Source organism: Centroberyx gerrardi, chromosome 9, assembly GCF_048128805.1.
Source record: "Centroberyx gerrardi isolate f3 chromosome 9, fCenGer3.hap1.cur.20231027, whole genome shotgun sequence".
In the NCBI taxonomy this organism is placed as follows: domain Eukaryota; kingdom Metazoa; phylum Chordata; class Actinopteri; order Beryciformes; family Berycidae; genus Centroberyx; species Centroberyx gerrardi.
In genome coordinates this window covers 15,185,760-15,213,346 of record NC_136005.1, presented here as the reverse complement: position 1 = coordinate 15,213,346, position 27,587 = coordinate 15,185,760, and the positions used below count along the sequence as shown (strand labels likewise).

General features: G+C 44.6%; 3 protein-coding genes across 3 annotated transcripts in view; 2 read left to right on the top strand and 1 right to left on the bottom strand.

Annotated features, from left to right (window-relative positions):
• Positions 1 to 132: 132 nt before the first annotated feature.
• LOC139908786 (uncharacterized) lies at positions 133 to 5,958 on the top strand. The gene is made up of 8 exons (XM_078285743.1): positions 133 to 210; positions 1,454 to 1,625; positions 1,871 to 1,944; positions 2,098 to 2,174; positions 2,275 to 2,375; positions 2,493 to 2,581; positions 2,888 to 3,052; positions 3,982 to 5,958. The coding sequence occupies exons 1-8, from the start codon at positions 162 to 164 to the stop codon at positions 4,152 to 4,154; spliced, it is 900 nt and encodes a 299-aa protein (XP_078141869.1). The 5' UTR covers positions 133 to 161; the 3' UTR covers positions 4,155 to 5,958.
• A 146-nt stretch (positions 5,959 to 6,104) lies between these two features.
• Positions 6,105 to 16,039, bottom strand: LOC139908787 (uncharacterized). The gene is made up of 5 exons (XM_071895606.2): positions 15,672 to 16,039; positions 12,475 to 12,771; positions 10,041 to 10,628; positions 8,554 to 8,711; positions 6,105 to 7,950 (listed from the first exon to the last, which is right to left on the bottom strand). The coding sequence occupies exons 1-5, from the start codon at positions 15,736 to 15,738 to the stop codon at positions 7,906 to 7,908; spliced, it is 1,155 nt and encodes a 384-aa protein (XP_071751707.1). The 5' UTR covers positions 15,739 to 16,039; the 3' UTR covers positions 6,105 to 7,905.
• Positions 16,040 to 18,003: 1,964 nt separating this feature from the next.
• LOC139908754 (importin-13) overlaps positions 18,004 to 27,587 on the top strand; it is a 26,938-nt gene continuing 17,354 nt past the window's right edge. The window contains exons 1-5 of the mRNA XM_071895555.2: positions 18,004 to 18,032; positions 18,462 to 18,548; positions 25,241 to 25,366; positions 25,457 to 25,813; positions 26,314 to 26,567. Coding sequence (XP_071751656.1) covers positions 18,480 to 18,548; positions 25,241 to 25,366; positions 25,457 to 25,813; positions 26,314 to 26,567 — 806 coding nt within the window. The 5' untranslated portion in view covers positions 18,004 to 18,032; positions 18,462 to 18,479. The remainder of the gene's footprint in view (positions 18,033 to 18,461; positions 18,549 to 25,240; positions 25,367 to 25,456; positions 25,814 to 26,313; positions 26,568 to 27,587) is intronic.

Below are 27,587 nucleotides of genomic sequence, written 5' to 3'. Positions count from 1 at the left end.
TGGGTGTGTGTGTGTGTGTGTGTGTGTGTTTGTTTGCTTGACAGTGAGAACAGATGGTCGGTGCTTTTATGTAATTTATTCTATTGTTAGACAGAATTCCAATTTTCTTCTTCCAATGTCTTTTCAAGGCGATTGAGTCTCTCACCCAGAAACTCCATGACATGGAAAGGGAGAGACAGTCGCAGCAACGTCACATCCAGACACTGCAAGGTAGCCTACTGAACCATAACACCTCACCTCAGTCTCTTGAGACCCAGTAAAGACTTAACAGATGTTAGAGAGGTTACACACCAGAAGTAAGCTAATAAATCACATAATTAAATATTAATAGTGCCCAGAGATAGTCAAGCTGTTAAAGGTGCTACATGTAGCATTTTGATATCAATAAATCATTGCCACATTAATTTTGAGATGTTTTAGTGTAATTAATGTAGACAAACAAGACCATTGTCAATAAGATCAACAGCCTCTACCAGCCTTTACACTGCAATTAAATTGTGTGCCATCAGGTAAATGTTGTGGAAAATCTGCTGCATTGCTTCATCGCACAAAGTGAGATCACAGCACAAAACAGAAAGAGGGCCGGTGTTTTTACTTTGCGTGTAGTACACAAGTACACAACAATCCATTTCCGTTATTGTAGCTGCATTCAGTTTCAACTTCACGTTAGCCTACCTTGCCAGAATACACAGGAACAACAGGGAGGGGGTAGTAACATCCTCTTTGCAACAGGAAGCGATAGGATTTTTGTGGAAAATGTGGTCTTAACTTTGAGAAACACTAGCACTAACAGTCCCACTGACATGAGGTAGAGGCTACCAGTTGTCACAACAATGGTCTCATTTGTTTTTTACGCTAATTATACCAAGAGATCACAGTTAATTTGACTGATATATTGATGCTTGAAAATTACTATACATACCACCTTTAAGTCTGTGAAACCGTGTGTTTGTCTCTACTGTCCTAGGATCAAATCCTCAAATAGAATACATGTGAAACCGTATAATACACAAAACAAGAAGTTTATTTGCTATAAATAGTGCTAACAAATACAAGCACTTCAAAACAATAAATGAACACAAATGTAGGTTTGGTTTAGCAGCTACTCATATGCAACGCGTTTCAAGCTTGGCGCTCTTCCTCAGGCAGCATCCATTTGTTAGCACTATTTATAGTAAATAAACATCTTGTTTTGTGCATTATATGGTTTCCACCTTTTCTATTTGAAGTTCTCTGACCCTTTGGGAACCGATTTTTTCCACTGCCTTTTTATGTGGATTCCTAGGATCAAATCCTACCAGAGCTCTCTGTCCTGTGTCTCCTCTACTCTAAAAAATACTAAACATGAGTGGACTCCTTTATAATGGAAACATTAATAAATGACATTGGATTTGTCCACAAGGCCGGTAAAGGAAGGGAAAAGTCCCGCTCTCTAATGATCTGTCTTTCCCAGAGGAGATTCACCGGCTGCGTGAAGAGTCAAAGGAGAAGGGTGAAGCGGGGAGGGGACAAAGTCCAGGAGCAGAGAGAAGGATGGAGCAGTGGAGGAGGGAGGTTGGGCGTGAGCTGAGCAGTCTCCGGGGACACATCACCAGAGCCACGTCGCTAGGCAACCTGGAGGAGAGGTGGGAGGTGGGGGGGGGGGGGGGGGGGGAGGGGGAGGGGGGGGGCAATAACTGCAGACTGACATGATTATAGGTCCATCTCATGACTGACATGGAAATGTTTACACCTCACAGTTCAAAAGAGTTGGCTGCTAGGACGGTGTCGAGGTGACATTTTCAGGTTTGGGAAACCAAGTGTGAAAAACAGAAATGACAATGAGGTGGAGTTTTATCACCACCCTTTTCCTTTTTTTTCCTTTTCACAGTTTCAGCTCAAAGCTCCGCCGAGAGGAGCTGGAGCACCTGCGGAGAGAGGTGGACCAACTGAAAACACAGCTAAGTGAGTCACATACACACACATACAGTACATCATACCATTCCCTTGCATTGGCTTTTACGGGACTGCACATGTCCTAAACCCAACGCTGGCCTGTAAAGCGAAGGCAAGCACAGTCTTGCTCACTGCTTCTCCTCTTTGTTTTCCGGTTGACAGGGAGACAGGAGGAGGACGTGTTCCTCCAACAGTCAGAGGCCAGAGAGACCAGGAGACAATATGAACGCAGCTGCAAGGTAAACACATGGTCCCATTCAGGTTATGTTTGGTGATGGTTCTGTTTTTTTTTTCTATTCTTTCAGATCCTTAACCTCTTTGCTTTGTGTGTTTGCCCAGACACTAGAGGAGCTTACAGACAGTTACAGAACACACAGCTTTGACCTGGCCAAGACTGTGTCTCAGTATACTCACACACAACAAGAGGTCCGCCAGATCAGGTACATGTGTGAACGAGCACGTGTGTGTGTGTGTGTGTGTGTGTGTGTGTGCACCTGGGTTTTTGTCTCTGTCTTTCTGTGCCTAATGTTGTGCTGTTGTTCTGTCTTTGAGAACAGAACAACTGTGTCAGAGCTGAAGGATGAAGTCAGGAATCTTATCCTCAGAGAACGTCAACCCACACCTTTGCTGTCGGCGCGCACATCAGGCGAGTCTCACTCACGCACGCACACACACACGCACACACACACACACACACACACAGCATGATAAACTATTTAAAGTCCCAATGAAATGAACTCCCATTACTTTTACAGAGTATCTTTAATGGTGACCTCATGCTGTACTAGTTGCCTTTCTCTCCCTGACTCATATTCCATTGGTTTAGACTTTTGAATGATCCCACACTGCATTATGTCCCGCCCCAACATCCTGTTTCAACAGCAAATGCATCAAATCAAGTAAACATGGGGATTTCCTGGGGTCTAACCATGTTTTTCATGTGGTCCTACAGCATTAGTTCCAGCTCCAGCTCCAGTCCCAGTGCCCAGCAGCCATAGCAGAGGGGTCAGAATTGAAGAGGCGGCGCCGGACTCTGACTCAGAGGACTTTAGCCCCACCCCCAGCCTGGCAGAGGTCAGCTCAGATGACCTGTCATGGCTGGATGACAAAGACCCCGGTGAGGGCCGATGTTTTCTGAATGAAAAGCATGGTTGTCAGGTGTATATAGTACAGTGTGAGACTTGCTTCCGCTTTCCATTTTCACAACCCTGCTAGGCTGGCTCTTCTGTTTTTTTGGCCACCCACATACACCACCAAAAACACACAGACTGACAACCGGATCGCACACTCTAACCGTCAGAGAGTGTTAGGCAAGGCACCAGATGGGCACAGAATGAGCGAGGGTTTTAGCAGGATGGAACGTGTAGCTTCCCCTCCCTTCCCTCCCCCACACATCTGGAGCAACCGTCTCTGTGATTCACCCCAGTGGATCTCACTCGGTGAAGAGCACTCGACTATGTTTAACATTTCTGCGTACAGCTGTTGATGTGAGTTTAGTGAAACGCGCTACATCAGGAGGTTGGATGTTGGGAGGCAGAGAAACCGTGTAAAAAGAGACCGGATGAAAGAAAAAGCAAAGATAAAGGAGAGGTGAAGAATACAATCTGGAGGTGTACAGTAGTCCTGCTGAGTTCCCCGCCTGCAGTCGAAACAGTGAAACTCATTTCCTCTCCACCAATCTCTGCAAAGCCAATCGTTTCCTGGGAACTCTGGTATCCTGTGTGTGTGTGTGTGTGTGTGTGTGCACGCACGCAGTAATCTCCCCCAGAGACTTACTGTAACAGTAGGTTGATGTTCCCGTAAGAGATTGTGATCTGTGCTCTAAATGTTTCCCAGAGTGATTTGGACACACGCAGCCAGACTAATTTGATGATCGTATCCACACATGCACATGCACACACACACACATACTGCTGCTCTGTTGTTATGGGAAAACATTTGAATGTCCTCCAACCTAATCCTACACAGCAAATAGCCACTTACACACACATAGACACACACACACACTAACTGCTCCTTCTCTGTTCTTCTCCTCCTCTCCTCCAGCTCTTCATCAGAAAGGCGTCCAGCGGGTGCGTCTGAGCACTCAGTCCAGACGAAGTGACTTTGCTGGTCCAGGTAGCGATCTAGAAGAGGATGACGATGATGATGATGATGATCTTCTTGATGATGATGTGAACCTAGGTTTGGGATCTGACCTTAGCCTTAATGACCTCTGACCTTTTTGAAAGAAGGTTCTGTGATTAGACTGGATAGGAGTCAACAACATAAAGACCTTTCCTCCTGCTCTTCCAATAAGCAAAATGTAGTATTACGGTTACTTAGCAGACCTGGATCAATGTGATGCGATACATGATTGATCCTAGTAGGGAAATGCTCTGTTCAGCCCCGCCACAGGAGGGGCTCTATGGATGGCATTGTCAGTCGGTCGGTCGGTCGGTCGGTCGGTCAGTTGGAGTTAGACTGCAGACTCTCCAGCAGGAGACCCAAGTTTGATTCCCGGCAGAGACGCTTCCGCAAAATTTAACGTAGCGTAGCGTAACGACTCTTAGTCTTGTTGCTTGTCAGATAGTATTTTTAAACAATTCTTTGCATTACTCTTGTAGAATACCAGATGTGTGGGGTTTACAGTGTCAGATAAAAATTGTTAATCACAAGAAAACTTTTCTAAATTGACTTTCAAATGCTTTCTTATAATTGTCTAAACTCTGACACTCGCCTCCCATGTGACACACCCCAACCCTCTGTTACCGAAGTACGATGAAACAAACCACTTAACGATTTTGCAAATACTATTTGGCCCAGGTGTGTTTGTTTGTAATGGCATTCATCACAGTATTGCTTTCTCCCAGTCTGGTTGGTGAGATCGGCTCGAGTTTGAAAGGGACTCTTGGGACGATGGAAACTGCTGAGAACTGCGATAGCTGGAAGTTCTCTCTGAATAATCGGCTTTAACCGTCTCCACATGTACAGACTGATAGCATCCTGGGAACAAACTGTCTGAGGAGACGGGCAGCCATTACAACGGCCAACATCTCATTCCCTAAGCCAGGAGTATTTGTTATATAAAACAAATGGAATTTTAACTTTGACATGACTTGATCACTTGAAGTAATATCAGGTGTAAAACTCTTCACGAGTGAGTTGACTGTGTAATGATGAGGAAAATTTTATGGAGAGTACCTTTTAGCTTTGAAGTTCTGGTAATAATGGTACTATATCTTATGCTACACTGATCAGACGCTGTGTGCAGTAATGGCTCTTTAATGGATTTTTTTTACCACTATATTATACACTTCAACAAATGGTTCTGATTCCTGACAATGCAGTTGAAGTACGGGAAAAGAGGAACCAAAAGCTATTAATGATATTGAGGTAACCCCCCCGCCACACACACACACACACACACACACACACACACACACACTCCACTCCACTGTGTTCTCCACGCTCCACAGCTGAGTTAAAAGTCCCTTTATGTTGTCATGTCTGACATGAGTCACACTGCGCCAGGCTTGGTGTCGGGCTGCTGAATCTTTCAGTATCCAGACACCCCCCATGGAGGACTCTGGACCACAGTGAGGAGCCGGGGGGGAGCGGATGGGTTAAGTGTTCAGTGGGGGGTATTAAGACTCGAGGGGCCGGAGTGACCGCAGACGCTCCCAAACTCAGCCAAAGAGGAGGATTGTCTCACTGGTCAATGGTCAAAACCTAAAGACCTTCTAGGAAACAAAACAGCACAGAGCGGTACAAAACAGTATTTTTATAAACCTAACATGCGCTGCTTGTATAGCTAATAGTTAACATTGTGGCTGAAAAGACATTCATGAAGAAAAGAGTTGTCTATTTGTTATTGTGGCCAGATAGTGACTGATGAATCAGGCCTTTCTACTGCAGTTATACTGCATTTGCCAAGTATTGTGCTGTGGTGCTGCTGTAAAGCAGTGCGTTGATTCACTTGAAGGTCTGTAAAAGAAATGTGTTGTGTTTTGGCTCCAACAATAAAAGTCTGTGTAAAAGTTGAAAGAGAAAGAGCTTGATTTGCTGTGGTTACTTCTGTAGTCCAGTGTTTTGTGATTGTATTTCTGTTTACTGCTGGTGTGAAAGAGCTGCTCACAGCAAACTGTAACAGCGGAGGTCTGACGTGAATCAGAGAGAGACGCAGAGGATGGCTTCAAAATATCTTTAATCATAAAACATCAAGAGATCAGTCCATAATCCACAGCGGGCAGCGAAATGTGATGCTATTGGGATACTTTTGGCACTTCATAAAAGGGACAAATACAGGGCAGCATTGCAACATTGTTTAACATTGTAACATCAGAAATCTGAAGAGTGTAATTGGTAACCAGATGCAGTTATTCACGGCGTAAAGATTAAATAGCAACTAATCACAAGTATTAGCTCCAGTCCCTAAGCTCGACTCAAATCAGTAGCCTCCATGATATATCAGCACATAGGCTCTTCGCTAATTAAAGTAGGTTCAGTAATAAATAGATGTTGGGCGTTCTGTTGTCCTGTGTGTGTATCTCTTCCTTGTGTTTCCTACATATTTGCAGAGCAGATCGAGCTAGGGAGGCTGATATACGGTATAATCAATGGAATTGATGTGAATTTACTACAGAACGCCTATTGAAGACACTGTAATGTCGGTCCATTCCTAATATGTTGGCATCTGGTAAAAGTTGAAACGGCAAATAAGATGAAAAAAAATCATGAAGTTGTGCTCGCATGATGCAATCATCAGTAGTATTTACAATGCACAAGACAATGCTTGCGTTGTATGGAAAGGCCACTGGCCAATTTCAGTTTGAAACTGTCATCGTATGAATGGCAGCCTCTTGGTGAGTTTGCTCTGGGCCATTCTTCAAACTCAAACAAGTCAGAGCAGCACCCCGGCCCTGGGTGTCTGTCTGTATGGGAATCAAACCATTGTACTGGGAATGACTGGTAAATGTGGAAGTTAGTGGGTTTGAATATGAAGGTAAATACAGTATACAATAAGAGCCGTTCCTACCCTGTGTAAGGCACTCCCTCCTGGACTAGAGAGCCCAGGAAAGAAACAAAAAACACACTGTACATGTCAAACCAAGGCCTAAAGACAGCAGGACCTCCAACATAGAAATAAAAAAACACTTAAATACCCCCTACCACGCCCTCCCAAAAACCATACATGCACCTTTCACAAACTCACACACATGCACACACGCGCACACGGCTATGCATGCACCACTGCGTGCACACACACCTCTCTTCTTCCTCTCATACACAAAACTATTTGTCCATTTTCTTCCACACCTTAAAACGTAAAGTGCAACCACATTAACACTATAACCAGGTCTTTTGTTATGTTCTTCCTCTCAGCGCTCCTCTCTGGCCTCGCAGCTAGACCAGCAGCAGCTCGGGGATCAGATCTATCATTTTCTTACCCTGCCCCACTTCCTAACATTAACTAATATGGGGAAATTAGAACAGTGCCCCAAGATAAGTGTCTGACGGGGCGAGCTGATTCTGTGTCCAGACCTGAACCATCCCAGCGACGGACACTACCGTTTCCTGCCGGGTGACGATGCACGCATGACAATAAATCTGGGTCACCCTACCCTTATCAACCCTGAGGAAGTCAAAATATATCATACAACCCCCCTAAGAAATGTTGGACTATAAAATATAATGTGTACAATGATGTTGGCCTAATTTGTAATCACAGACACCAAAATGGGGGCTACTTTTGGCAGGGGACCCCGACGGGGGTGATATCTTAATTGTCCATTGCAGCTTCCATCATGTCCTTTCCCACATCTCAATGATCTAGAAATACTGGATAAATGAAAGCAATAGGTGGGGCTCCTTCCAGGAATTTGCTCACACCTACCCAGGATTCTTCTTTTTGGTGCAGATGAAGGAAAGGAGACCAGGCCCTGGACCGAAGGAGAGTCTGGGGGCGCCGGCGGGTCAGTCTCCCCTCTGTCAGTAGCTGTACATGGACAAGGGTGTGTCCTCCATCATGTCGTCCTACACAGGGAACAAAGGAATCAGAACAGCAGACTACACAAATCTCCATCCACATATACACTACCAGTCAAAAGTTTGAACACACCTGAGTGAATGTACTATGTTTTTCATTATCTTAAAGCCATTCTGATCTAAAGGCTTATGCTTAAATGCTTGAAATTTGTGTTTTAGACAAATATAAATAGTGAAGTTAATGCCTATGTATGAATTTCTTTCCAAAACCTTTGCCTTTCCATAAAGGCAAAGGGTGGCTACTTTAAAGAATCTAAAATATGTTAGTTTTGATTTGTTTTGGTCACTGCATAATTCCATTTGTGTTATTTCATAGTTTGGATGTCTTTACTATTATTCTAAAATGTGAAAAATTGTCCAAACTTCTGACTGGTAGTGTAGATATACAGTAGATCTACACTGTTTGTTCACCTTTCTCAGAAGCGCTCAAACCTTGGAGAATACAATAGATTTTGTGTAGGTGTAACAGGAAATCTGCCAAATAAACTGCAACAATACGTCTCACCTCTGTGGTTAACAACATCTGACTGACTTAATATTGCCACTGAGACAGCAATGAAAGCGTTGTCTGCATGTCACGGCGGCGCTCACCATCGGCAGGTCCTGCAGCCTGCGGAACTCTGGTCGGTTGTCTCTCCGGCGCAGTTTGAGGAAGAGGAGCAGAGTGATGATGACAGCGGTGATGATGAAGGCAGACACCAGGCCGGCCAGGAGGGGGTCTACGGTGGGAGACTCATGGACCGCTGTCGCTGAATACAACACAGGAGACACAGTCAGCAGGGTGCGTGTGGAACGTAACACACCGGACCATAAGTATAGAAGCTGGTAATGCATAATTCGACAAAGATTTCAGTTTGACTTTGCATGGTCGAAATAGTAGAACTACGAATCGTGTTGCAGTAAACCTGCCCAAGACCCAAACACACACGCCATAAACTGCAGACTCTTAGTCCTCCACAGCTCTTAACACGGTTGTTAAGAGCTGTGAATGAAACTAATAATAGACGCAGGTGCTGCAGCATGTGTAGCTCGGGACAGCGTGTGCACTGTGCAGCATGTCTACCTGTCTACCATCATTATAGCCCAGGACACAGATCAACATTTCAAACACAACATGGTGATCTTATACTTGTCTCTACTTATGCTCATTGTGGTAGCGGAGCAGAATTCAGAAGTTTGTTTTTTATGTGCGTACAGTGTGTTTGTGTTTTCACTGGGAGTGCTGTTGATATAATCACAATGAACGTCATTGCTGTTGACATTTCTGTGTTGATGTTTATGTGAGTGTGTGTGTGTGTGTGAGTGTGTGTGCGTGCGTAAGTGCATGAGTGATGATTGTGTGTGTGCATATCTGGCTGTGTGTTTGTACATATGGATGTTGCTATGAGAGACTATTTTGTAAACTTAGTTGTTTGGGTTTTTTTTGCCCCTAAAGTAACAACAACCACAGAGTAGTGAATACTCCCAGTTTTTCTGGGTAATGGAAAGAGGCAAAGTGCCAAATAGGCTAATAAAACCACAGAGGGAGAGAAGCAAAGAGAATTTATTATATTTTAACTTTATTCAAGCAGGCAGGTCAATCGAGAGCAATTTTTCTTTTATTTTGCAATGACGGCTGGCAAAAAACCTTTCAAGGCGAAGGGGATAGGTGGCACAATAAAATGTATATCTATATATATCAGACAGACAGAGAGGGGGAGAGGCAGAGAGAGAGAGGGGGGGGGGGGGGGGGCAGGAAAGACGGGAGTAAAAAGAACAGAGAACGCTCGAGGCCTGAGTCCCATGACTGCCTCTGTCCCTCTCCCAAACAGAGCGCTGATTGTGGAGTGCTTGGTGGTGACAGTGCTTGTAGAAGATGTAGACGGGGGAATGCGTGATGTGGTTGTGGTTGTGTGTGTGTGTGTGTTTTTGTACACACGCTTGTGTATGTGTGTGTGTAGAGGCAAGGACTGGCTTGTGCTGGAAAACAAAGAACAGCATTGCCTTTGTTGTTAAGCCAATTCAGCTCTGGCTGTGTCAATATCCTGGCAGTGAATCTATATACAAGCACAGAAAGAGAGAAAATATGATGCGCTTACCGTCGCCCCCCGTGTTGAGCTGGGATGGGACGTCGGCGTGGCCTTTGGCCTGGGCGGAGGGGCTGCTGGGCGGGGTGAAGGGCTGGACACGGGCCGTGCTGGAGGTCTGAGGGTGCGGAGCGGACTCTGAAGTGGCTTTGGGAGACGCGAGCGTGGTGGGGTGAGAATCGGGGATCGGTTGAGGGGAGTCGGTGCTGGAGTTTGAACCGGGCTGGGCGCTGCTGGTAGCGATGGCAGACACGGGCTTTGTGTGGTGTGGCTCGGGCTCTGGGGCAGCAGTGGGCGAGTCCGTTTTGGGGTGACGGGTGGAGGGAGTGGGACTGCTGGAGGGGGAGGGGGAGTCGGGAGGTGCGTGTGGACGGGTGGAGTGGTGTGATGTGGTGAGAAGTGTTTGTGTGGGGGCAGAGTGAGCGGTGTGTGTGGGGCTGGGAGGGGTAGAGGTGGTGGAGGTGGAGGTAGAGGGGATGTGCGAGGTGGAGGGGGTGTGGTTCTCGGAAGGGGGAAGTGGGGGCTGTGGTGACGACGGATCTGTCACGTTCCCTTCATTTTTTGGAAAGGGAGGGATGATGGGAAGATCCATGCCAGTGGCTGAGGAAAGAGAGAGAGAGAGAGAGAGAGAGAGAGAGAGACAGGTCACCCTCAAAATAATTCTTAGAGGCAAAGATTTTTTTCTGCCATGCTGAAACTCCCCCCCCCCCCCCCCCCCCCTACATAATTAGCGCACATGAAGCACTTTGACTCTCTTTGGGTACTTCACCAATATACACTGATGTGTGTTTTGTATCTGTATACCGCTGTTGTCATGTGAAAACCTCAGAACTCTAATTTTGATGATTTTCACATTTTAACTTCAGTTAAAGGATTACATGCTCCTCTGTGGGTTGAGGAAATTCTCCAACCTCGCGGTCTTACGAAAACCTTTCCAAACCTATCGAATAACGTCAGGCTAAAAACAAGGCTGTTTTTCTTAGCTCCTGAAAAGTAGTTCTGGAAGTTTTTACCCGACAGCGACGTGAAAAGAAGTGTGTTGGATGCACAACAGGAGGAGCATGTGAGGTGTTGAGCTGTGTGCATACAGCGGTAGTCTAGTATGAACAGTTTTTCACAAAATAGAGTGCCTAAGAGTGTGTGAGCGTGTGTTGTGAGTCTAATGTGTGAATCAATACTGGTGTGTGTTTGTGTGAGTGTGTGTCTGTGTGACAGCGAGAGAGAGGGGGAGAGAGATTGTGTGTCTGGGAGGAGCGTTAGGCTTCTACCTTTCTCACCCCCTTGTGAAAAGTCACACTGCATTTAATCATGCTGCTCCTGTCCTAAACACCATCTTCTTCTTCTCCATTTTAACTTTTCTCCTATATTTTGCTGTTCTCCCTCTCTCAACGGATTGCGCCTTACTGAATTCACTCCAAGTCATACCTAATTTATTTGTCTCTCTTACCCTCGTCTTAAACCAACGCTGACGTAAATCTAATGTTCTTCCCTCCCCTGCGCTTCAGCTTCCTAACTGCCTGTACATTAGCCTTTTAAAGACTAGGCTAAGCTCTCTGCCTCCAAGTATGGTGTGTGTGTGTGTGTGTGTGTGTGTGTGTGTGTGTGCATGCGTGCACGTGCGTGTGTGATATGACTGTCAACACCTGAACCCTGTCACAGCGTTTCTACTCTCTCTCTCTAGCCTTGTTCTGGACCTGGAGAACAGAGATAACAACTTTGTTAAATATAGCTTCTAGGCTCTGAGCCACCTGCTGCTGGGCTTCCTACTAAATTCTTCTGAACTGCAACAATGCTTACTGGTGACCCTCAAAAAGAGACAAGAACAATAGGACAACAACATTATCTCGCCTTCCTCCGCTTGAACCCAACATTTTAACTGGAGAACTGACCCATACATGATTCATCCATGATCTTTTCTCATAATGATTAATACCAGAGGTGTGACCAAGTCAGTCTCAAGTCCTGAAGCACAAGTCTCAAGTCAAGTCCCAAGACTAAATGTAGATTACCAAGTCCAAGTCAAGTCCACGCCATTAATGTCAAGTCTCACAGTAACACCAAGTCAAGTCAGAACAAAACAAAATATCTAGGACTTTTCAATGCAATATAATTTTAATAGTATAAAAAGGTGGTAAGTGCATCAATGAGTTTGATTTCTATAATCAATTTCAACGTCAATAAATTCAATCATTCCATACAAATTCAGAATTTAAATTGAGTTGTCTGGTGAAACAAATCTCAAAAACTTTCAATCTAAGTAATTTACACATACACAAGATATGTTGTCAAGACGTTAGAAACCTTCAAGTCAACAAAGCACAAGTCAAAGTCAAAGTCAAGTCCCAAGTCACCAGAACCCAAGTCAAGTCTCAAGTCTCAAGTATTACCTTCATGCATCAAGTCTCAAGCAATTGTACTGATTTCATATGAGGAGTTGCATAGTTACCATTGCCTTCATTATTGCCTTGAGTGTTAGGTGTGGATGGTGTGTTCAGGTGTGGGATTGTGGGTGTCACAGAGGTTGTTTCTGCAGCTCTAGTCGTGTTGTTGCTCGTGCTGCTGCTGCTGCCAGTGGAACTGCTGTCGAGTTCGAGTGCAACAGCTGGGCTGGGGGAGGCCGGGCCAGAAGCAGGCACAGACCCTACCGTCTCAAAGTTAGAGGATGAAGAAGGTTGCGAGCCGAGGGACTTGCCCAAATCAAGATTACCCTCTGAAGGGGAGGAGGGAGCAGTGGGGTCATCGCCTGGAGAGAGGAGAAACAAGAAGAGAGACTTTTATTTTACTAAAATCTATTTTTTGCAAATAAGTTTGCGTATTGGTCTATGGTTGATTCTTGATCAGTTAGATCTAGTTAGGCTCATTCTCTGTGAATGTCTCCCTTTGAGACATGCTTGTGATAAAGGGCTATATAAATAAACAAACTTATTTGCTCCTTATTCAGAGCAGACTAGAGAAGACAGAAATAACTTTGTGCACAGCTAAATCGTCAGTGTTAATTTAACTCTGAGAGCTTAAAAATCAACGCATTCCAGTGTTTATATAAGTCCAATCAACTATTCCTTTAACACTGCAAATGTTGCTGTGTATCTTTTATTTATTCAGGGACAGTTATCTAAGCATGCATGCTTTTATCCAGCAATGCCTCACTTTAATATAGTTACATGCATTAGCATTGGGAGCTGCCCAGTACAACCACAGTCTTCTGCTGCTGACCACTGAGCAGCTCTGCTGGCACAAGTAGAGGTTAAGTGTCCTGCACTGTTAAGGGAGAGGAGAGCGTTTCACATTCACTTTCCCCACTCAGATTTTCCTATAGCTGGTTGGAAGCTAAAATGGATACTGAGAATTGCAGTGAAATACAATGCAGTCGCATTATCGTTCAAAAAATCAGGGTAAAACACATACATGGAGAATGATTCAAACATTCTGACATTTACTTTGCATGGTATCTACCACAGCCCACATGACAGTGAACAGACTAAGTAATTTATTGCCCTTTGTAACTTGAATTAAGACCTTAAAAACTCTCTCTCTGTCTTCCCCGGTGGTCTACATGTCTCTAGCGCTACTGTATTTGTCTGTACTGTATTTTTTTTTCTACCTGCTTCTCTTTGATGAAAACCAGAGCGCTGATGTAATGCAATGTAATGTCATTACCGCTCAGTAACACAGAGCCATGATGCCTTTCATTATCTTCATAATCACTCACACAGCTCATCAACACAGAGAGAGAGAGAGAGAAATCTGTTTGAACTCCAAAAGATACAAAAACAGACACACACACTCATAAATAGACAGAGGTGCTTGGCTGTACAATACTGGCCTTGTTCCCTCGATATAGCCCTATTAGGACTGCTTAGGTCAAGTGCTGGAGTGGTAAGTGTGTGTGTGTGTGTGTGTGTGTGTGTGTGTATGTCTGAAAGAAAGTAGAGTAGAGGGAATAGTTGATTTATAAAGGGAACTACTGTTTCCAGTGCGCACACTCCTCTCAACACATATTACAGGGTCTTACTCACTATTTTTCAGACCAATACAGCATGTACCTGGGGAAATAGCTACTGCTCACTTCTTGACCCTGGCAGTCAGAGGAACAGCCAACCATTTCCCTGCGAGCAGCTGTATACTTCAACAATCGCCGGGAGTACAGCTACCCACACTAACTTCTTTCCGAGACTGATAAAGCTCCTATAAAAACCCAGGGAGTCATGTGCTGATAGTGTTACACATAACCGCTGTTGATTGTGGTCGTTTTCAAGAGAATCGCACAGAGATAAAAGCGTGTATCGAGCTGATTTTCCCACAGTACCATCAAATGAAATGGAAAAGGTCAGGACTGAAACAGCAGATAAAGAGCTCTGTGCTGCCCTTGGCCTTTTCATGTGCGCTTGTTTCAGGTGTTTACTGGCGACCGGCGCGTGACCTCATGTAGCATTTCATGTCTCTAGCCTCTCATCTTCTTCTCTGCACTCCTGGGTCTTATTATGGCACATGTTATATGCATGTACAGTGCTCTGTGCAGGCTTATATATCTGGTCACAGAGGAACTGAGCCTCCTAACGCAGCAGTGCTTCTAACGCCACCATGCTGTCTACAAACTACAGAGGCAAGCCAATTAGAAGGAAACCAACAAAATGACAGCGTGCTGCACACAGTTAGAGATGCCATTAATCAAAATGTATTTCCCCGCTCATTTACAACCAGTAAATGTCATCCAGCGGTATCCCTGCTATTTTTCTATTCATTTGAACTTCAGCTTGAGGAGCCGATGTGATAGTGCTGCCCAATAAAATCCTTTCAAATGTCAATAGTCTCATTCTCCTTTAATCCGAGAGGCCCCGATGTAAAGAGAGAAAGAGAGGCAGGAGGAGGGTGGAAAGTGAGGGGAGAAAGTGTTAGAGACAGGTAGGAGAGAAAAGGGGAAGCAGGCTACATGGTGGAGGATGTGTCTAATGGAGGCAGAAAGTGGGTGAAGGAAGGAAGGAGGGGGAGGGAGGAAGTGATATGAAAGATAATGTGTGAGGCTGTGTTTAAACAAAAGGCAGAGGCTTGAAGGGAGAAATTAAAATGGAATTAAAAGTGTGATTTGAGTGAAAAGTGAGATGAGTGCAAAACAATAAGGTGAGAAGTGGGGTGGGGGGGGGTGGGGGGTGAGGGTCTGGGTGTGGGACAGAGGACAGAGGGTGTTTGGGTGGAGAAGGGGGAGAGCTTGTCCACTTCTGACCTCAAAGATCTCTACAGGAGTGAAAGAAAATACATAACAAAACCTCAACTGTACACTCCACTGTCTCCTAATCACTGCGTGTAACAGGGAGCAACACATTTCACAACTTACTGTAACGCTAAGAATGCAGTCTGATAGACTTGATTAAAAAAAGAACAACCTTGCCTAGAAGTCTCGCAGAAAACACCACATGTCTCTATATAGAGGCAAGTGAGAATTGTGTGTGTGTGTGTGTGTGAGAGAGAGAGAGAGAGAGAGAGAGAGAGAGAGACGGGGGGGGGGGGGGGGGGTAACAGAGCAAACGAAGATGACACTAAATTCTGGCACTAAATAATATTCTGACATTATAATATAATGACATTATAATCAAATTGGCAAACTCTCCAAAGTCTAAAGAGGGGGGAAAAAACAGGATCGCCTACCCAGCGCAGTAAATCCCAAGTTAATGAGCAGCAGCGCACAAAGGGCAATCTGGAGTTTGGTTTCCATCTCTGATCCTTTTGGGTTACACAGTGAAGAAGAAAATGGCCAAATGTCGTTTCGTTTCGTTTAAGTCTCGTCTCGCAGGACTCTCCTCTCTTTCCTTCCCCCCTCAGACTTCCTCTTCCCAGACTTAATGGACTAGTTTTAAAAAAAAAAATTCCCAGCAGCTCTGTACTGTTCCCACTGCAAACAACCGCTGCCAGTGCATGCGTGGCTGGCTGGACTGGAGTGCAGGCGGTGAGCGTCCCGAGTGCGCCTCTCAGATCCAGTGCCACGTGTTCCCGACTCTCTGCGGGCTGCCAGGCTGACTCACTGCTGTTCAAAATAGTCTGCGCCGTGCTTCTGTACATCCTGGCTCACATACAGTATAGCCGAGCTGACACACTAACCCACACAACACATCAGGGGGCGCATGGTGTGTCTGTAGCGCCTGTTAGTGACTTTATGGTGACCTTATCCTGCTTAGAAGGTTATTTTTTTTAATATTATATTCCCATAATATTTCTATAGGGACTTATAGTGCGTCTGTGGGGCTCTTGTGTGTTTATAGTGTCCTTATCGCATTTTAAGGTATGTTTTTGTGTCTCCTGTGGTGTCCCTAGGCATATCATTTTCCTATAATATTCATATAGGGAATTTGTGTTTTGCTGTGATATTTGTAGAAATATTTTCTAAATTTAATTATAGAATTAGGCCTGCAATAGTTATTTTTCGTAAGGCGGCATAAGTAATTCAGTGCCACATTGCCTGCAAGTGTAAAGGCTTGAGGGAGAGGGACCTGATACTGTATATTGGCATGAAATTGAAACCATAATGGATTGTCAGCTAAATAACAGAATGAGTGTAACCAGATATAAAGCAATCTAGTCTATATCCCATCACAGGACAACACAGTGTACTCATTCCTACGCTGAGGTTTTTATTCGTCAACATTATTCAGAATAAACATTTGCTTTTATGTCTCTGACTTGGTCCTGAAGCTGTAAGTCCATCGTTCTCACTTTTTTGCATGACAGTGACTTGGCGCATACTAAATTGGATGACATAACAGGGCGTTTTACCTCAGTGTGATATCTTCATTGGTACACAGGGAGACGCTGTTGCTCCACAGCTAAACCTGGCCCTTGTGAAAAGCATCGACACCCTTAGGTTAGGGAAATAATTACACGACTAATAAGGAAAACTTAAAGGGATTTATTGGGAAGCTATCAAAGCTAATCCATATTTGCAATGCTTCTCAGAAGGATATAATTGCTTGTAACACTTAACATTAGACAACAATGGACCGATCTTTTAATACAATGATTAACGTCACTCATAATGAGAAATACATTTCATAGAATGTTATGTATTTCAAAATATATTTTAAAAAAAGGCCAAAAACGTACTTGTAGCCTATATGCAAATAACATTCATTGCAAAATATTTTCAATGGCCAAATTTTATTTTGGATATAAGCCTGCTTGGAGATAGTACTATATATGTTGTCAACTGTGCATAGGCAGAAAATGTATTTCCACTGTCCGAAGTATATTTCGAATTTATGTCATCTATATGTGCAAATACATTTAGTCTGTTTTTGCATGTTTTGAAACATATTTCTAAACATATTATTAAGTATATGCGAATTTAGAATCGAGAGCTACAAGTGACAATAATCAAAACATTATATGGCGGCCAAGTTCACATTTGACAGTTTTGTTTTTAATATGATAAATGTATGATACAATGCAAATGGTCTCCAATTTATTACCCCCGGCACTGCTGCCTCCCCATGAGATGACATGCGCCGTTTCATTGGGTAGAGAGGTAAATGCTGCCTTCAAGTGCTCTTCGTAAGCTCCTTCTTACGAATAACATAATCGTAAATACGAAAAGTCGCGCATTCAAGTGCTTTTGGCCAGAAATAAGAACAAAATAGATGCTTTTTTTTTGGTTGTTATTGTTTTATTTAAAAATCAAATAACATCAAACAAAGAGTAAAATAGAAATATTCAATAATACCAATAATTTACAAAGAATGCCAACCAATAACATATAATAATGAAATACATCTTTTGTCACCAAATGTTGACACGGTGTGCATTCTCTCTACCCCCTAAAAGTTATATCCCGGCAACTTGGATATCAGAAAAATTCCACTTTCCCATTCATATTTACCACTTTGTGGGATCGTTAATGTTGTGATTGCGCTATTTCCGACAGCAGTTGAAGGCAGCAAAAGATCCCGGTGACGGAGCAGAGGCTGAAAAGCGGCAGGGAGCTGCCAGCATCGTCTCATATCGTCGCAGAACAGAAAGGTGTCAAAATATCGGACCTCTAGAGAGCATATAGATAATACACGTAGACAGCATTTAATTTGATAATTCTATCATACTCTCAACAGGCTAATATAGCTGTCTCGCTTGGTTGTATTTGGCGCTAGGATAGCGTTACATGCATTGCTAGCTAGTTGGTGCTAGCATATTAGCGCTAGCTATTGCTAAGGTATTTTCCAATAGAGTAAGTTAGCGTCAGCTAACGTTAGCTAGCCTGCTCCTTAAGTAAGCGAGCTAGCGTTAGCTTGCCGGTTAGCTTGTTGTGTTATCATTAAGCCTAATTTGGGATGCGATCAAGCTCATAGATTCCAATTGCTACTCTGGAAATATTCTGGAAATGGCATAAACAAGAAAGCGAACTTAACGTTGTCTAGCTCCTGAATTTGTTCCTCCTCTCTGATCATTTGACAGCTCCGTGTCAGCGGAGATATGGAGACACCGGGGAGGATAGCAACCACACCGGACGCCCTGGACTTCACAGTGGAAAACGTGGAGAAGGTTAGTCTTTCGACCAGTCAACTTATACATTATCAGGGTTTTGTGATACAAAGCAGTGGCCATGCAGGAGATGAGAGAGACGGCTTGAGATTTGCTAGGTAGCCACAACATGCAATCATTTTCAGTACTACTTTGGTCTGGGGAGATAATGTTTTTATGTTGCCATATAGGGATTCAGTTCATCTCTCCCCGTAGCATCGGTACTCATGTCTTCAAATTACCCTTCACTGTATAACTGATCATCAAGAAAGGAAAGATCAGATGAGAACAAGAGAATAAGACCAAAACTCAAATAGGACAGACCGGCAGACTATTTAGGTCCTGCAGGTTGTAGCCCACCAGTGAACTCACTCCATCTCTGTCACTGTGAAATGCGTGTCTAGGTCTTGTTCTTCTGTGTGTGTGTGTATGTGTGTGTGCGTGTGCGTGTGTGTGTGTGCGCGCGCGCGCGCGCGCGCACTTCACTGTCTTGACTGTGGCTGCTAGGTTGCTGTGATGAATCTCCCTGTTGCTGGGTGGCCACTGACTTGGGCCAGAGGGGAGGGGTGGGGAGACAATAGGGAGGAGAGAGAGAGAGAGAGGTAAGGTGTTTCTGTAGAAGAGCAGAGTTGATGTGATGAGATGGATTGGGGGATGGAGGGAGAGGGGTGGTGGTGGGAGGGGGGGTGATGTCTGTGACAGTGCCAGTAGAGAAGAGAGGGGAGAGGGGGGTTGGGGGGGGGGGGGGGGGTGAGATGGGAGGGTGGTGATGCGACAGTCATGATTAGAAGCAGGCTGGGTGGGAGAGAAAGCAAATTCCTGTATAGGGTAAAATGGTTTGGTGGCTCTGTTTCTGGTGTAATAAAGGAAGAAGAAGAAGAATGGTAAACAGTAAGAGAGGACCTGTCTCCCTTTAGATAATCTGTTTCTCATTTGCTTTGTGTCTCATTTCTACAGGTGGAGGGAGTGGTGGTGTGTGTGTGTGTGTGTGTGTGTGTGTGTGTGTGTGTGTGTGTACTGTATATCCACTAGTAGCAAAGACAGAAAGAAAAGGCAAAACATTTTCTCTTGTATTGTTTATTGTTGACTAATCTGAGAGAAAATACTAGTCATATACCTTTTAAGAAAATATCTAATTAATTTTACATGGGAGGCTCTTCAATAGAGGTTCTATTATGGTGTGAGTGTGTAATTTTTTTTTTAAATAAGTGACACTAAATCCTCACAGATTAGCCTCACATGTAATTTTCATCAAATCCAGTGATTTTCTTGGGTTTTGGGAGTATTTAAGGTAGATTTTTCTTATCTTATATTTCTATCTATATTTCTATCACAGCGATAAGAGCATGTGGTTAAACTGCTATATCTGAATTCATGTTAAACAAGTCTGATTGTTTTTCATTTAATGTTAAAATATTAGGCGTAATTTTTCATATTATAATAAGTATTAGTACCTGCCTAACCTTAGTGTCCTCATCATACATTTGATGTGGTTTATGATTTGTTGAGAATAAAAGTCTAAGTCTGAACAAAGCGTTTTCACCTTGAGTCAGAGTTGCTTAAAATTTATGCAGTGTCATTATCAAAATGCTAAAGGATAATTACTAGGTGAGTATTACCTCTTACCCTTCTTTGAGATCATTCAAATTGTTTTAATGTTTGGATGGGGAGATTTAAGTGATTTTTTTGCATTTAAATCATAGAACAAATATTGGGGCAGTGTTGAGACTTGGTGCTTTTCACCTTTAATAAAACCTGTGCTAGAACAAAAAGTGGGAACATAACAGGGACTAGTGTGAAAAACACCCAAATTACCTTGAACTGCTAAGAAAAAAAATCACTGCAGAGGAAACACTGATGTTCTCACTGATCTTCCCGTCCTCTTCGTGCGACATTGGATTACAGTACAATGAAGCCTATTCAGAAAATGTCATGACATTTTCTTCTAATTTTATTATTTTTTGAAGTGGTTAAAAGTTTAAGGTACCTTTTCAGATCCTCTGAAAGCCTGTGTCAGCATTCAGTCTGTGCCAAGAAGGCTATTTTATTAAAAGTTTTAAGAAGATTGGAGTTAAAATGCCATATAATTTTTTCCTTTCCATATTATTTTACTTGCAGCGCCCTCTTCCTGGTTAATTTAGCTAGGATGGCGTCTTTGTGCTTAATTAGTAACAGAATCAGCGAGATGTTGGTGTTTATCCACCCTAATGGGAAGGAGACGATAAGCTGCCTCAGAATCTCTTGAGTGCAGCCAGAGCTTCACATTAGCATCCGCGTCAGACCACCAGCTTAATGCTTTTTGAAAAGTCTGAGACGCAGCTGGTAATTTTATTATCCTCACTACCTGACAGTCACAGCAGCAGGTAACTGGAAACACAGACACAGACACACACACACACACACACCACCATCAAACATCTCTGCAGTGTGGAACCGGAAATCAATAGAAAGCCAAATTGTGCTTCCCATAAGTGGATAGGAACGACAGCGATTGCTAAAGGAGTGAACTCGCAAAAAAGACCAGCGGTGCAGAATTGTCACTGTAGCGCAGTGGGATGTGAAAGAGTGTGTGTGCTTGTATACTTGGTGGTGGAGATGATGGTTCCTGGCCCTGTACTTGTGTGTGTGTGTGTGGCCGATAGACAGCCTTTTGTTCGGTCTCGGGGTCAGTCGAACACAGTGCTGCATTGTCAGAATCTGTGTGTGTTGAACGGTTACGTATACTGCCTTACATTTCCGCTTGACTATAATTAGCCTCGTCGAGAATCGAAATCTATCCACCAAGCGAGAGGAATTCTGGGTAATTCAGGGCACTAGTGAGGATTTTTGTTGTTTTGCATATCCCTCTGAGGCACAGGAGTACTGTACCACCAGAGGGCTGCGCAGCTCAGGGTCGGCCAGTGTCAGAGTCTTGCTCAAGGGCACTTTGACAGCGGTTGGCCTCCTGGTAACGGGACGGTCTGCGTAACCGCCAGGTCACCCTGCCGCCCACAAAGGATTTTATCTACAGCAGGTTGTCTGAGCCCATTCAGCATTACGCAACTCGCAGACTCTCTCTCTCTCTTGGCTTGTGAGCCACTTCTTTTATATACGGCAGGATTGGAAACTTAATTCCAGTCAAGTTAGAGTAAGATGTACGCGATAGCAAGCGTAGCCTTTATATTGAATTATTTTATGGACCTTAAAAGCGGAGGAGACGGATCCAGCCTGCCAGCTAAAGTATAATGTAGAACAGAGCCGGGCAGTGGAATTTGACACTGAGAAATGAAGCCTGCTGTATTGAGTAGTTTTGCAGTGGATGGAGAGGCTATTTCAGTGAGAGACGGAGAAAGATGGGATCATGAGCATTACCATCCACTTACTGACAGATTTAAACATAAGCACAGGTCTTGTAGGTTACATGAGATACAGTTGGGCTAATCTGACCCCAACTATTTGTTTCCTTTATCGATTCTGGTTTCTTTTTTAGGAGGCAGAGACGAGGTATCGTATCATGTCTATTGATTAAGTGACTGTAGCTAATCAGTCTGCTGAATTATGTGGAAAGGGGAATTTTCTATATAGCTGACGTTTGCATGTTAAGACACTTGCAAGAGTGCAAGAGTTTCTTCGCTCTGTGTGTGTGTGTGTGTGTGTGTGGAGACTTGTATCTTTCATGTGGTGCTGGGATTTTGTCGCTATTGGCAACATGGTATTCTTTTAATTTCTTTCTTGGCCGACTGCAGTCAACTGCCACCCGCGCACACCCTCACACACACTCGCACACAAACACAAACTATTCTTTACCATTCTGCTCATTAGTCTCCATTCCTCTGCATATTCTTTGATTCTGACAGTTATTATTATGGATTCGATGGGTCAGCGGTGTGACGATGCCTTCATCAATACTGCAGCGTTAATTAGAAGTAGTGGCTGCCTTCCCATTACTAGGATGACTTTGAGCGTTACACTCTAGCGGACAGATGGCTCAAGAACACGGTGAACCTGGGGCAGCGAGATGCCGCCGCCTGCTGCGTGTGAGGGCAGTGTCCAAAGACGTGTGTAAATGTACATATGGGTGTGTGTGTGTGTGTGTGCTGTTTTGTGTGCGTATGATGCATGAGCATGCGGGTGAAGAAAGATTCCTATGAAATATACACTGAATGCACAATTCACATCTCTATTGTCTCAAAACCAAAAGTCTGCTTCTCTTTATCTACATCTCCTCCTTTTGTGATCGGTAATGGATTTAATAAGGGAAATCAATAAGGGACAATTGTTTTTACCTAGATTCACCTCATCATGAAAAGAGTTAGTGTCCCTGATATTTTGTACATTCAATGTAGCTTTATATGTAGGCCTTGATTCCTCTCCTTGCCTCACTTTTTTAAATGGTCTCTTCTTCTATTTCTATTTCTATTTTCTCTCTTAAGAAACAACTGTAGGCCATGATGTTTTTTTCTCCCCACCCTCACCACACCAAACACATAGCCCTTCTGCCTTCAAATAGCATACTGTATGTTTACACAGCTCAGGCTCTAGACTAGTTATTCTCCGGGGCTTGGGACTGAGTGCACAAGTGTATACCAGCCACATCCGTGGTGAGAGCAGATGGTGAATCTGCCTAACAGAGAGATGCTTTTTCACCTGCATCCCTCCTCCCCTCCTCCTCTTGTTGTGAAAGGAGTGTAGAGGAGGCTGATGACCTTTGACAGCGTCTGCCAAGCCATCCTTAGGTGAAGCCAGGTGGTCCAGGCAGGTTGCCGCCATCTGTAGATTCAGTGGTTGCTACAATTATCTGCATTATCAACTCTACTGTATCTATGGGTGTGCATACTTTTTTGCAATTTTTTATGATTGTTGCTCTTCATCTACACCAGGAAACCAATTACTAGTGGCCAATTACAAGCATTTGGCCTCATGAACTGCTACATGTCTCGCAAGATGTCTAGCAGGAGACAGCCAGCAGTTCTTTGTGAGAAAATTAAAGCAGCAAAATGAACAGACACTTTTGTGTCTTTTGCTTTGATATGAGCCTAGGAAGGACACACACGCGCACGGACACGGCGCTGTTTGGGATTTGATAAGAAGAGGTCTGCAATCACACAGTGGACTGCAGTAATGATCCACTGCTGCTTTGAACTCCGATATCACAGCCTCGTTTATAGAGGGAAGAGCAGAGCTCTGAATAAAGAAACCAGTCTATTGCTTTTTGGTATGAATTGGCATGATAGTGATCCATAGAGAGACCTTACCAAAATCACAGTACAATAACAAATTCATATTTGATCATTATGACATTATCTGCCATGCAACCTCCTCATTAATCTCTCCTGTTTTAATGAAAAAATGGTACATTATTGAATCAGTGCAATGGGTTTCCCTCCAACCGCCCTGAAATTGTAAAGATTCATGCTTACAGACAGCTAAACATCACCAATGGGAGAGCTTGATGTTTGTGGAGGAGAGACCTAACTGATAAGAGCTAGTGTGAGTCACGCACATACACACCTGCTGCTTTTTGTGTGTGCATATCTCTCACACACACACATATGCACCGACGCCACCTGACTCTCTGTGAACAATAGGCTCATTAACACCCAGCCAGCCGTGTTCAGAATCTCGTACAGTAAGTGGAGACAGATAATTGCGTTGCAGGATCGTAGACGGGGAGAGAACGCCACCTGAGACTCTCTGCTGCCAGTAGGCATTGATGCTGTATTGATGTTCCCCTCTACAGCGGCAGTTGCATCACCTTACTCTGTAACACATCATCGTTTCTTTACAGTGTTATTCATCCTCCCTAGTTAGACAGCCTGAGCAACTCTAATGGAGGAATGGGGGGAAAAAAGTGAAAGTGGAAGGGAGGATGTTGGAGGAAGACTGAGATGAGGATAGAGAGCGGAGGGATGGAGAGAAACTGGACGGTCAGTTGAGGCTGGAGGGAGGTGAATGGAGAGAGAGAGGGAAGAGAGAGAAGGAAAAAAAGAGGAGAGACCGGCTGGTGGTGGAGGAATTGATGTGAGCAGGCCGCGGGGGGTAAAGACAAGGATCAGAAGCTGAATGAGTGAATAGATTTTTTTTTCTGTGTTGTTTGTCAGACACTTAGTGCTGGCAGCTAGCGGTTTTGGTTCATTGAGCGTGTACATGTGTGTGAAAGAGAGGGAGACAGAGAGAGGAGAAAGCATGTTTTTTAGCAGAGCGGTGCCTAAACCTCTAGCGTTGCCAGGATTAGAGGTGTCTGCTTAATTAATGTTTCCTCTTTCCCCTCTTTTATTTCGCTCTCCCACACTACCCCTTTATCTCCTTTTTCTTTGGCTCGCTCCTTCTCGTCCTCCCTGCACTCAAGCACTCATATTACTCAGAGCTGTACTTCAGAGAGTGCTGTTTTCAGGTCATTGCTTTCTCCATTGTTCAGGTTTTAAAGGCAAAATATCTGTGTGTGCGTATGTGTGCGTTTGCCTGTTTGAGTGAGAAAAGATGCACATTCCTCAAGGTAACAAGCTCTTTCCACCATACAAAGGCTTAACAGACTCGGCGTTTGTCTTCTTTCAGTTGGTGTGTCCCTGACACCCACTATTGTCAGTGTGTGGAGTGGAGTTGTAAACATTGCTCACGTGGACTTTGTTAATACAAAGTTGTTAAACCCCCTCAAGGTTCAGCAGCCAGATATTGTATGGATTCTTTGCACCCTTCACTCAGATTTTTCCTCTGCCTCTCTTCTTTATTCCTAGGCCCTCCACCAGTTGTACTATGATCCCAATATAGAGAACAAGAATCTGGCCCAGAAATGGCTGATGCAGGCCCAGGTCTCCCCTCAGGCCTGGCAGTTCTGCTGGGCCCTGCTCAGCCCAGATAAGGTATGACGTACATACTCACAGTCACACACACACACAAAGAGGAGAAACAACATTTTGCATCATTTGTATCCAACATATCTTCTCCCATAGGTTCCAGAGATCCAGTACTTTGGCGCCAGCGCGCTCCACACAAAGATCTCTCGCTACTGGTCGGACATCCCCACAGACCAGTATGAGTCTCTGAAGACCCAGCTGTTCTCCCAGATTGCCTGCTTCTCCTCCGGCTCCAAGATGGTGCTCACTCGGCTGTGCGTGGCCCTGGCCTCTCTGGCGCTCAACACCATGCCCGAGGCCTGGCCCGGCGCGGTGGCGGAGATGGTGCGGGTGTTCCAGGAGGAAGGGGGAGGGGTGGATGGGCGGGCACGCTGCCTGGCACTGCTGGAGCTGCTCACCGTCTTGCCTGAGGAGTTCCAGACCAGCCGCCTGCCGCAGTACAGGAAAGGACAGGTATGGGACGCTCCAGAGGAGGTGGAAGCCAATCTGAGTGGAACTACAGATCTAAAGCAGAAATTGTCAGGAATGATGCTGAGCTGTAGTTAAACACAATATTCATGGGGTTTTCTTCAGTCTTTAGATTAATTTGTTGGTCGGGCAGAGGAAACATTAAAGACCCCATGGAATGGCGTCTTTACTTCTTGATTTGATGCATCTGGTGTTGAAACAGAATGTTGGAGCGGGACATAATGCAGTGAGGGATCATTCAAAAGTCTAAACCAATGGAATATGAGTCAGTGAGAGAAAGTCATTTTTATTTGATGGAGGGGTGGGATTGTTCAAAAATCTGATGGTTTTATTGGTTAAAAATTTATATTTAAGCCTACTGGTGCAGCATGAGGTCACCATTAAAGATACTCTGTTTTCCAGGAAATAAAAGTAACGGGAGTTCATTTCATAGGGACTTCAACAATAGACCATCTAACCCTGGTTATCTCCCTCTCTCCCGGTAGGTGCGGGGGGCCCTGGGCCGTGAGTGGGGGTCAGTGTGTCCCTTGCTGCAGCAGCTGCTGCGAAGGGCGGACAGCCCCGGGGCGGTGAAAGCTCGCGTGCTGCGCTGCCTGTCATCCTGGGTGCTGCTGGATGTGCCCCTAAGTGAGAGCGAAGGCCTGGTGCAGGACTGCTTCACTGCCCTGCCCGACCCAGAGCTCTTCGACACCGCGGTAGAGGCGATAGTGAACGCCATCTCACAGCCCGACTCCCAAAGGTGTGTGCATTTGTGTCCGTGTGTGTGTGTGTGCGTGCGTGTGGACCGAAACGGTTGAAGAAAGCAATAAGGATAAGATGGCATGAAAGAGCTGCGTGTGAGGATGAGAAGACAATGGGCAACAAAGAGATGATGATGATGATACATAGAAAAATAACAATGAGGGGGGGAGAGGGGGAGGGAGAATGAGAGAGAGGGAGAGAGAGAGATGCATAAGCCAAGGGCAGGGAACAGACAGAGTGGGCATTGGAAGGGCATCAGGGGAGGGAGGAGGGGAGTGAGGGAGAGAGGGAGGAAGGGAGGGATTGATACAGGGCAAGTTGACAGCCAGGGGGAGGAGAGCGGCATTTCTCGGTTGGCTGGCGTTGCCATGGTTACAGAGCCATGGAGAGATGTCATCATGCCCCGGTTGATTCAGACATGGCAGGCACCCATTACCCCTCCACCAGAGAGAGGGAGAGGGAGGGAGGGCGGGGGTGACGGGGCGATGCTAAGAGAAGATAGGGTTACAGAGAGGTGGGAGAGACAGGGTGCAAAGACGAGGAGGAAGAGGGCAGGGGAAGGTGTGAAAGTGTGAGAGAATAAGAGACTTCATCCTACATACCCCCGCACTGCTTCACAGGCAAGGAGTAGGATCTATGAAGTTGCTGCTGACAAGTCTTAAACACACACACACACACACACACACACACACACACACACACACTATGCATAGCAGATGGTGGGGAGGAGAATTAATGGCGTTGGAGTTACAGGTAGAACATCCTCAGCCTCAGTAGCTGTTGCTGTTTTCCTAGAGGACAGAGTAGTTTAGTCATGGATGAGATTCTTCTTATTTCTTGATTTCAGTTCTTTGGACACTTAATGCCCATTCATTTTTAATAAATGTATTTTTTTTTCCTGTTTTTCTTTGTGTTTGCCGATCACATATCCCTGAGTCATGTCTGTGTGCGTGCCTCTGTGTGTTTGTCAAGTCCTCCCAAATGTCTTGACCCTCTCATTAGTACAGTCACTGAGCCA

Bases quoted from the DNA above. Each gene is read 5' to 3' on its own strand.
- LOC139908786 (XM_078285743.1), top strand. From the start codon at position 162: ATGGAAAGGGAGAGACAGTCGCAGCAACGTCACATCCAGACACTGCAA. The intron at 211-1,453 runs GTAGCCTACTGA...TGTCTTTCCCAG, and splicing joins TCACATCCAGACACTGCAAG to AGGAGATTCACCGGCTGCGT. The intron at 2,376-2,492 runs GTACATGTGTGA...CTTTGAGAACAG, and splicing joins CAAGAGGTCCGCCAGATCAG to AACAACTGTGTCAGAGCTGA.
- LOC139908787 (XM_071895606.2), bottom strand. From the start codon at position 15,738: ATGGAAACCAAACTCCAGATTGCCCTTTGTGCGCTGCTGCTCATTAAC. The intron at 12,772-15,671 runs GTAGGCGATCCT...TCCTCTCTCCAG, and splicing joins CTTGGGATTTACTGCGCTGG to GCGATGACCCCACTGCTCCC. The intron at 7,951-8,553 runs GTGAGCGCCGCC...TTCCCTGTGTAG, and splicing joins GGCTGCAGGACCTGCCGATG to GACGACATGATGGAGGACAC.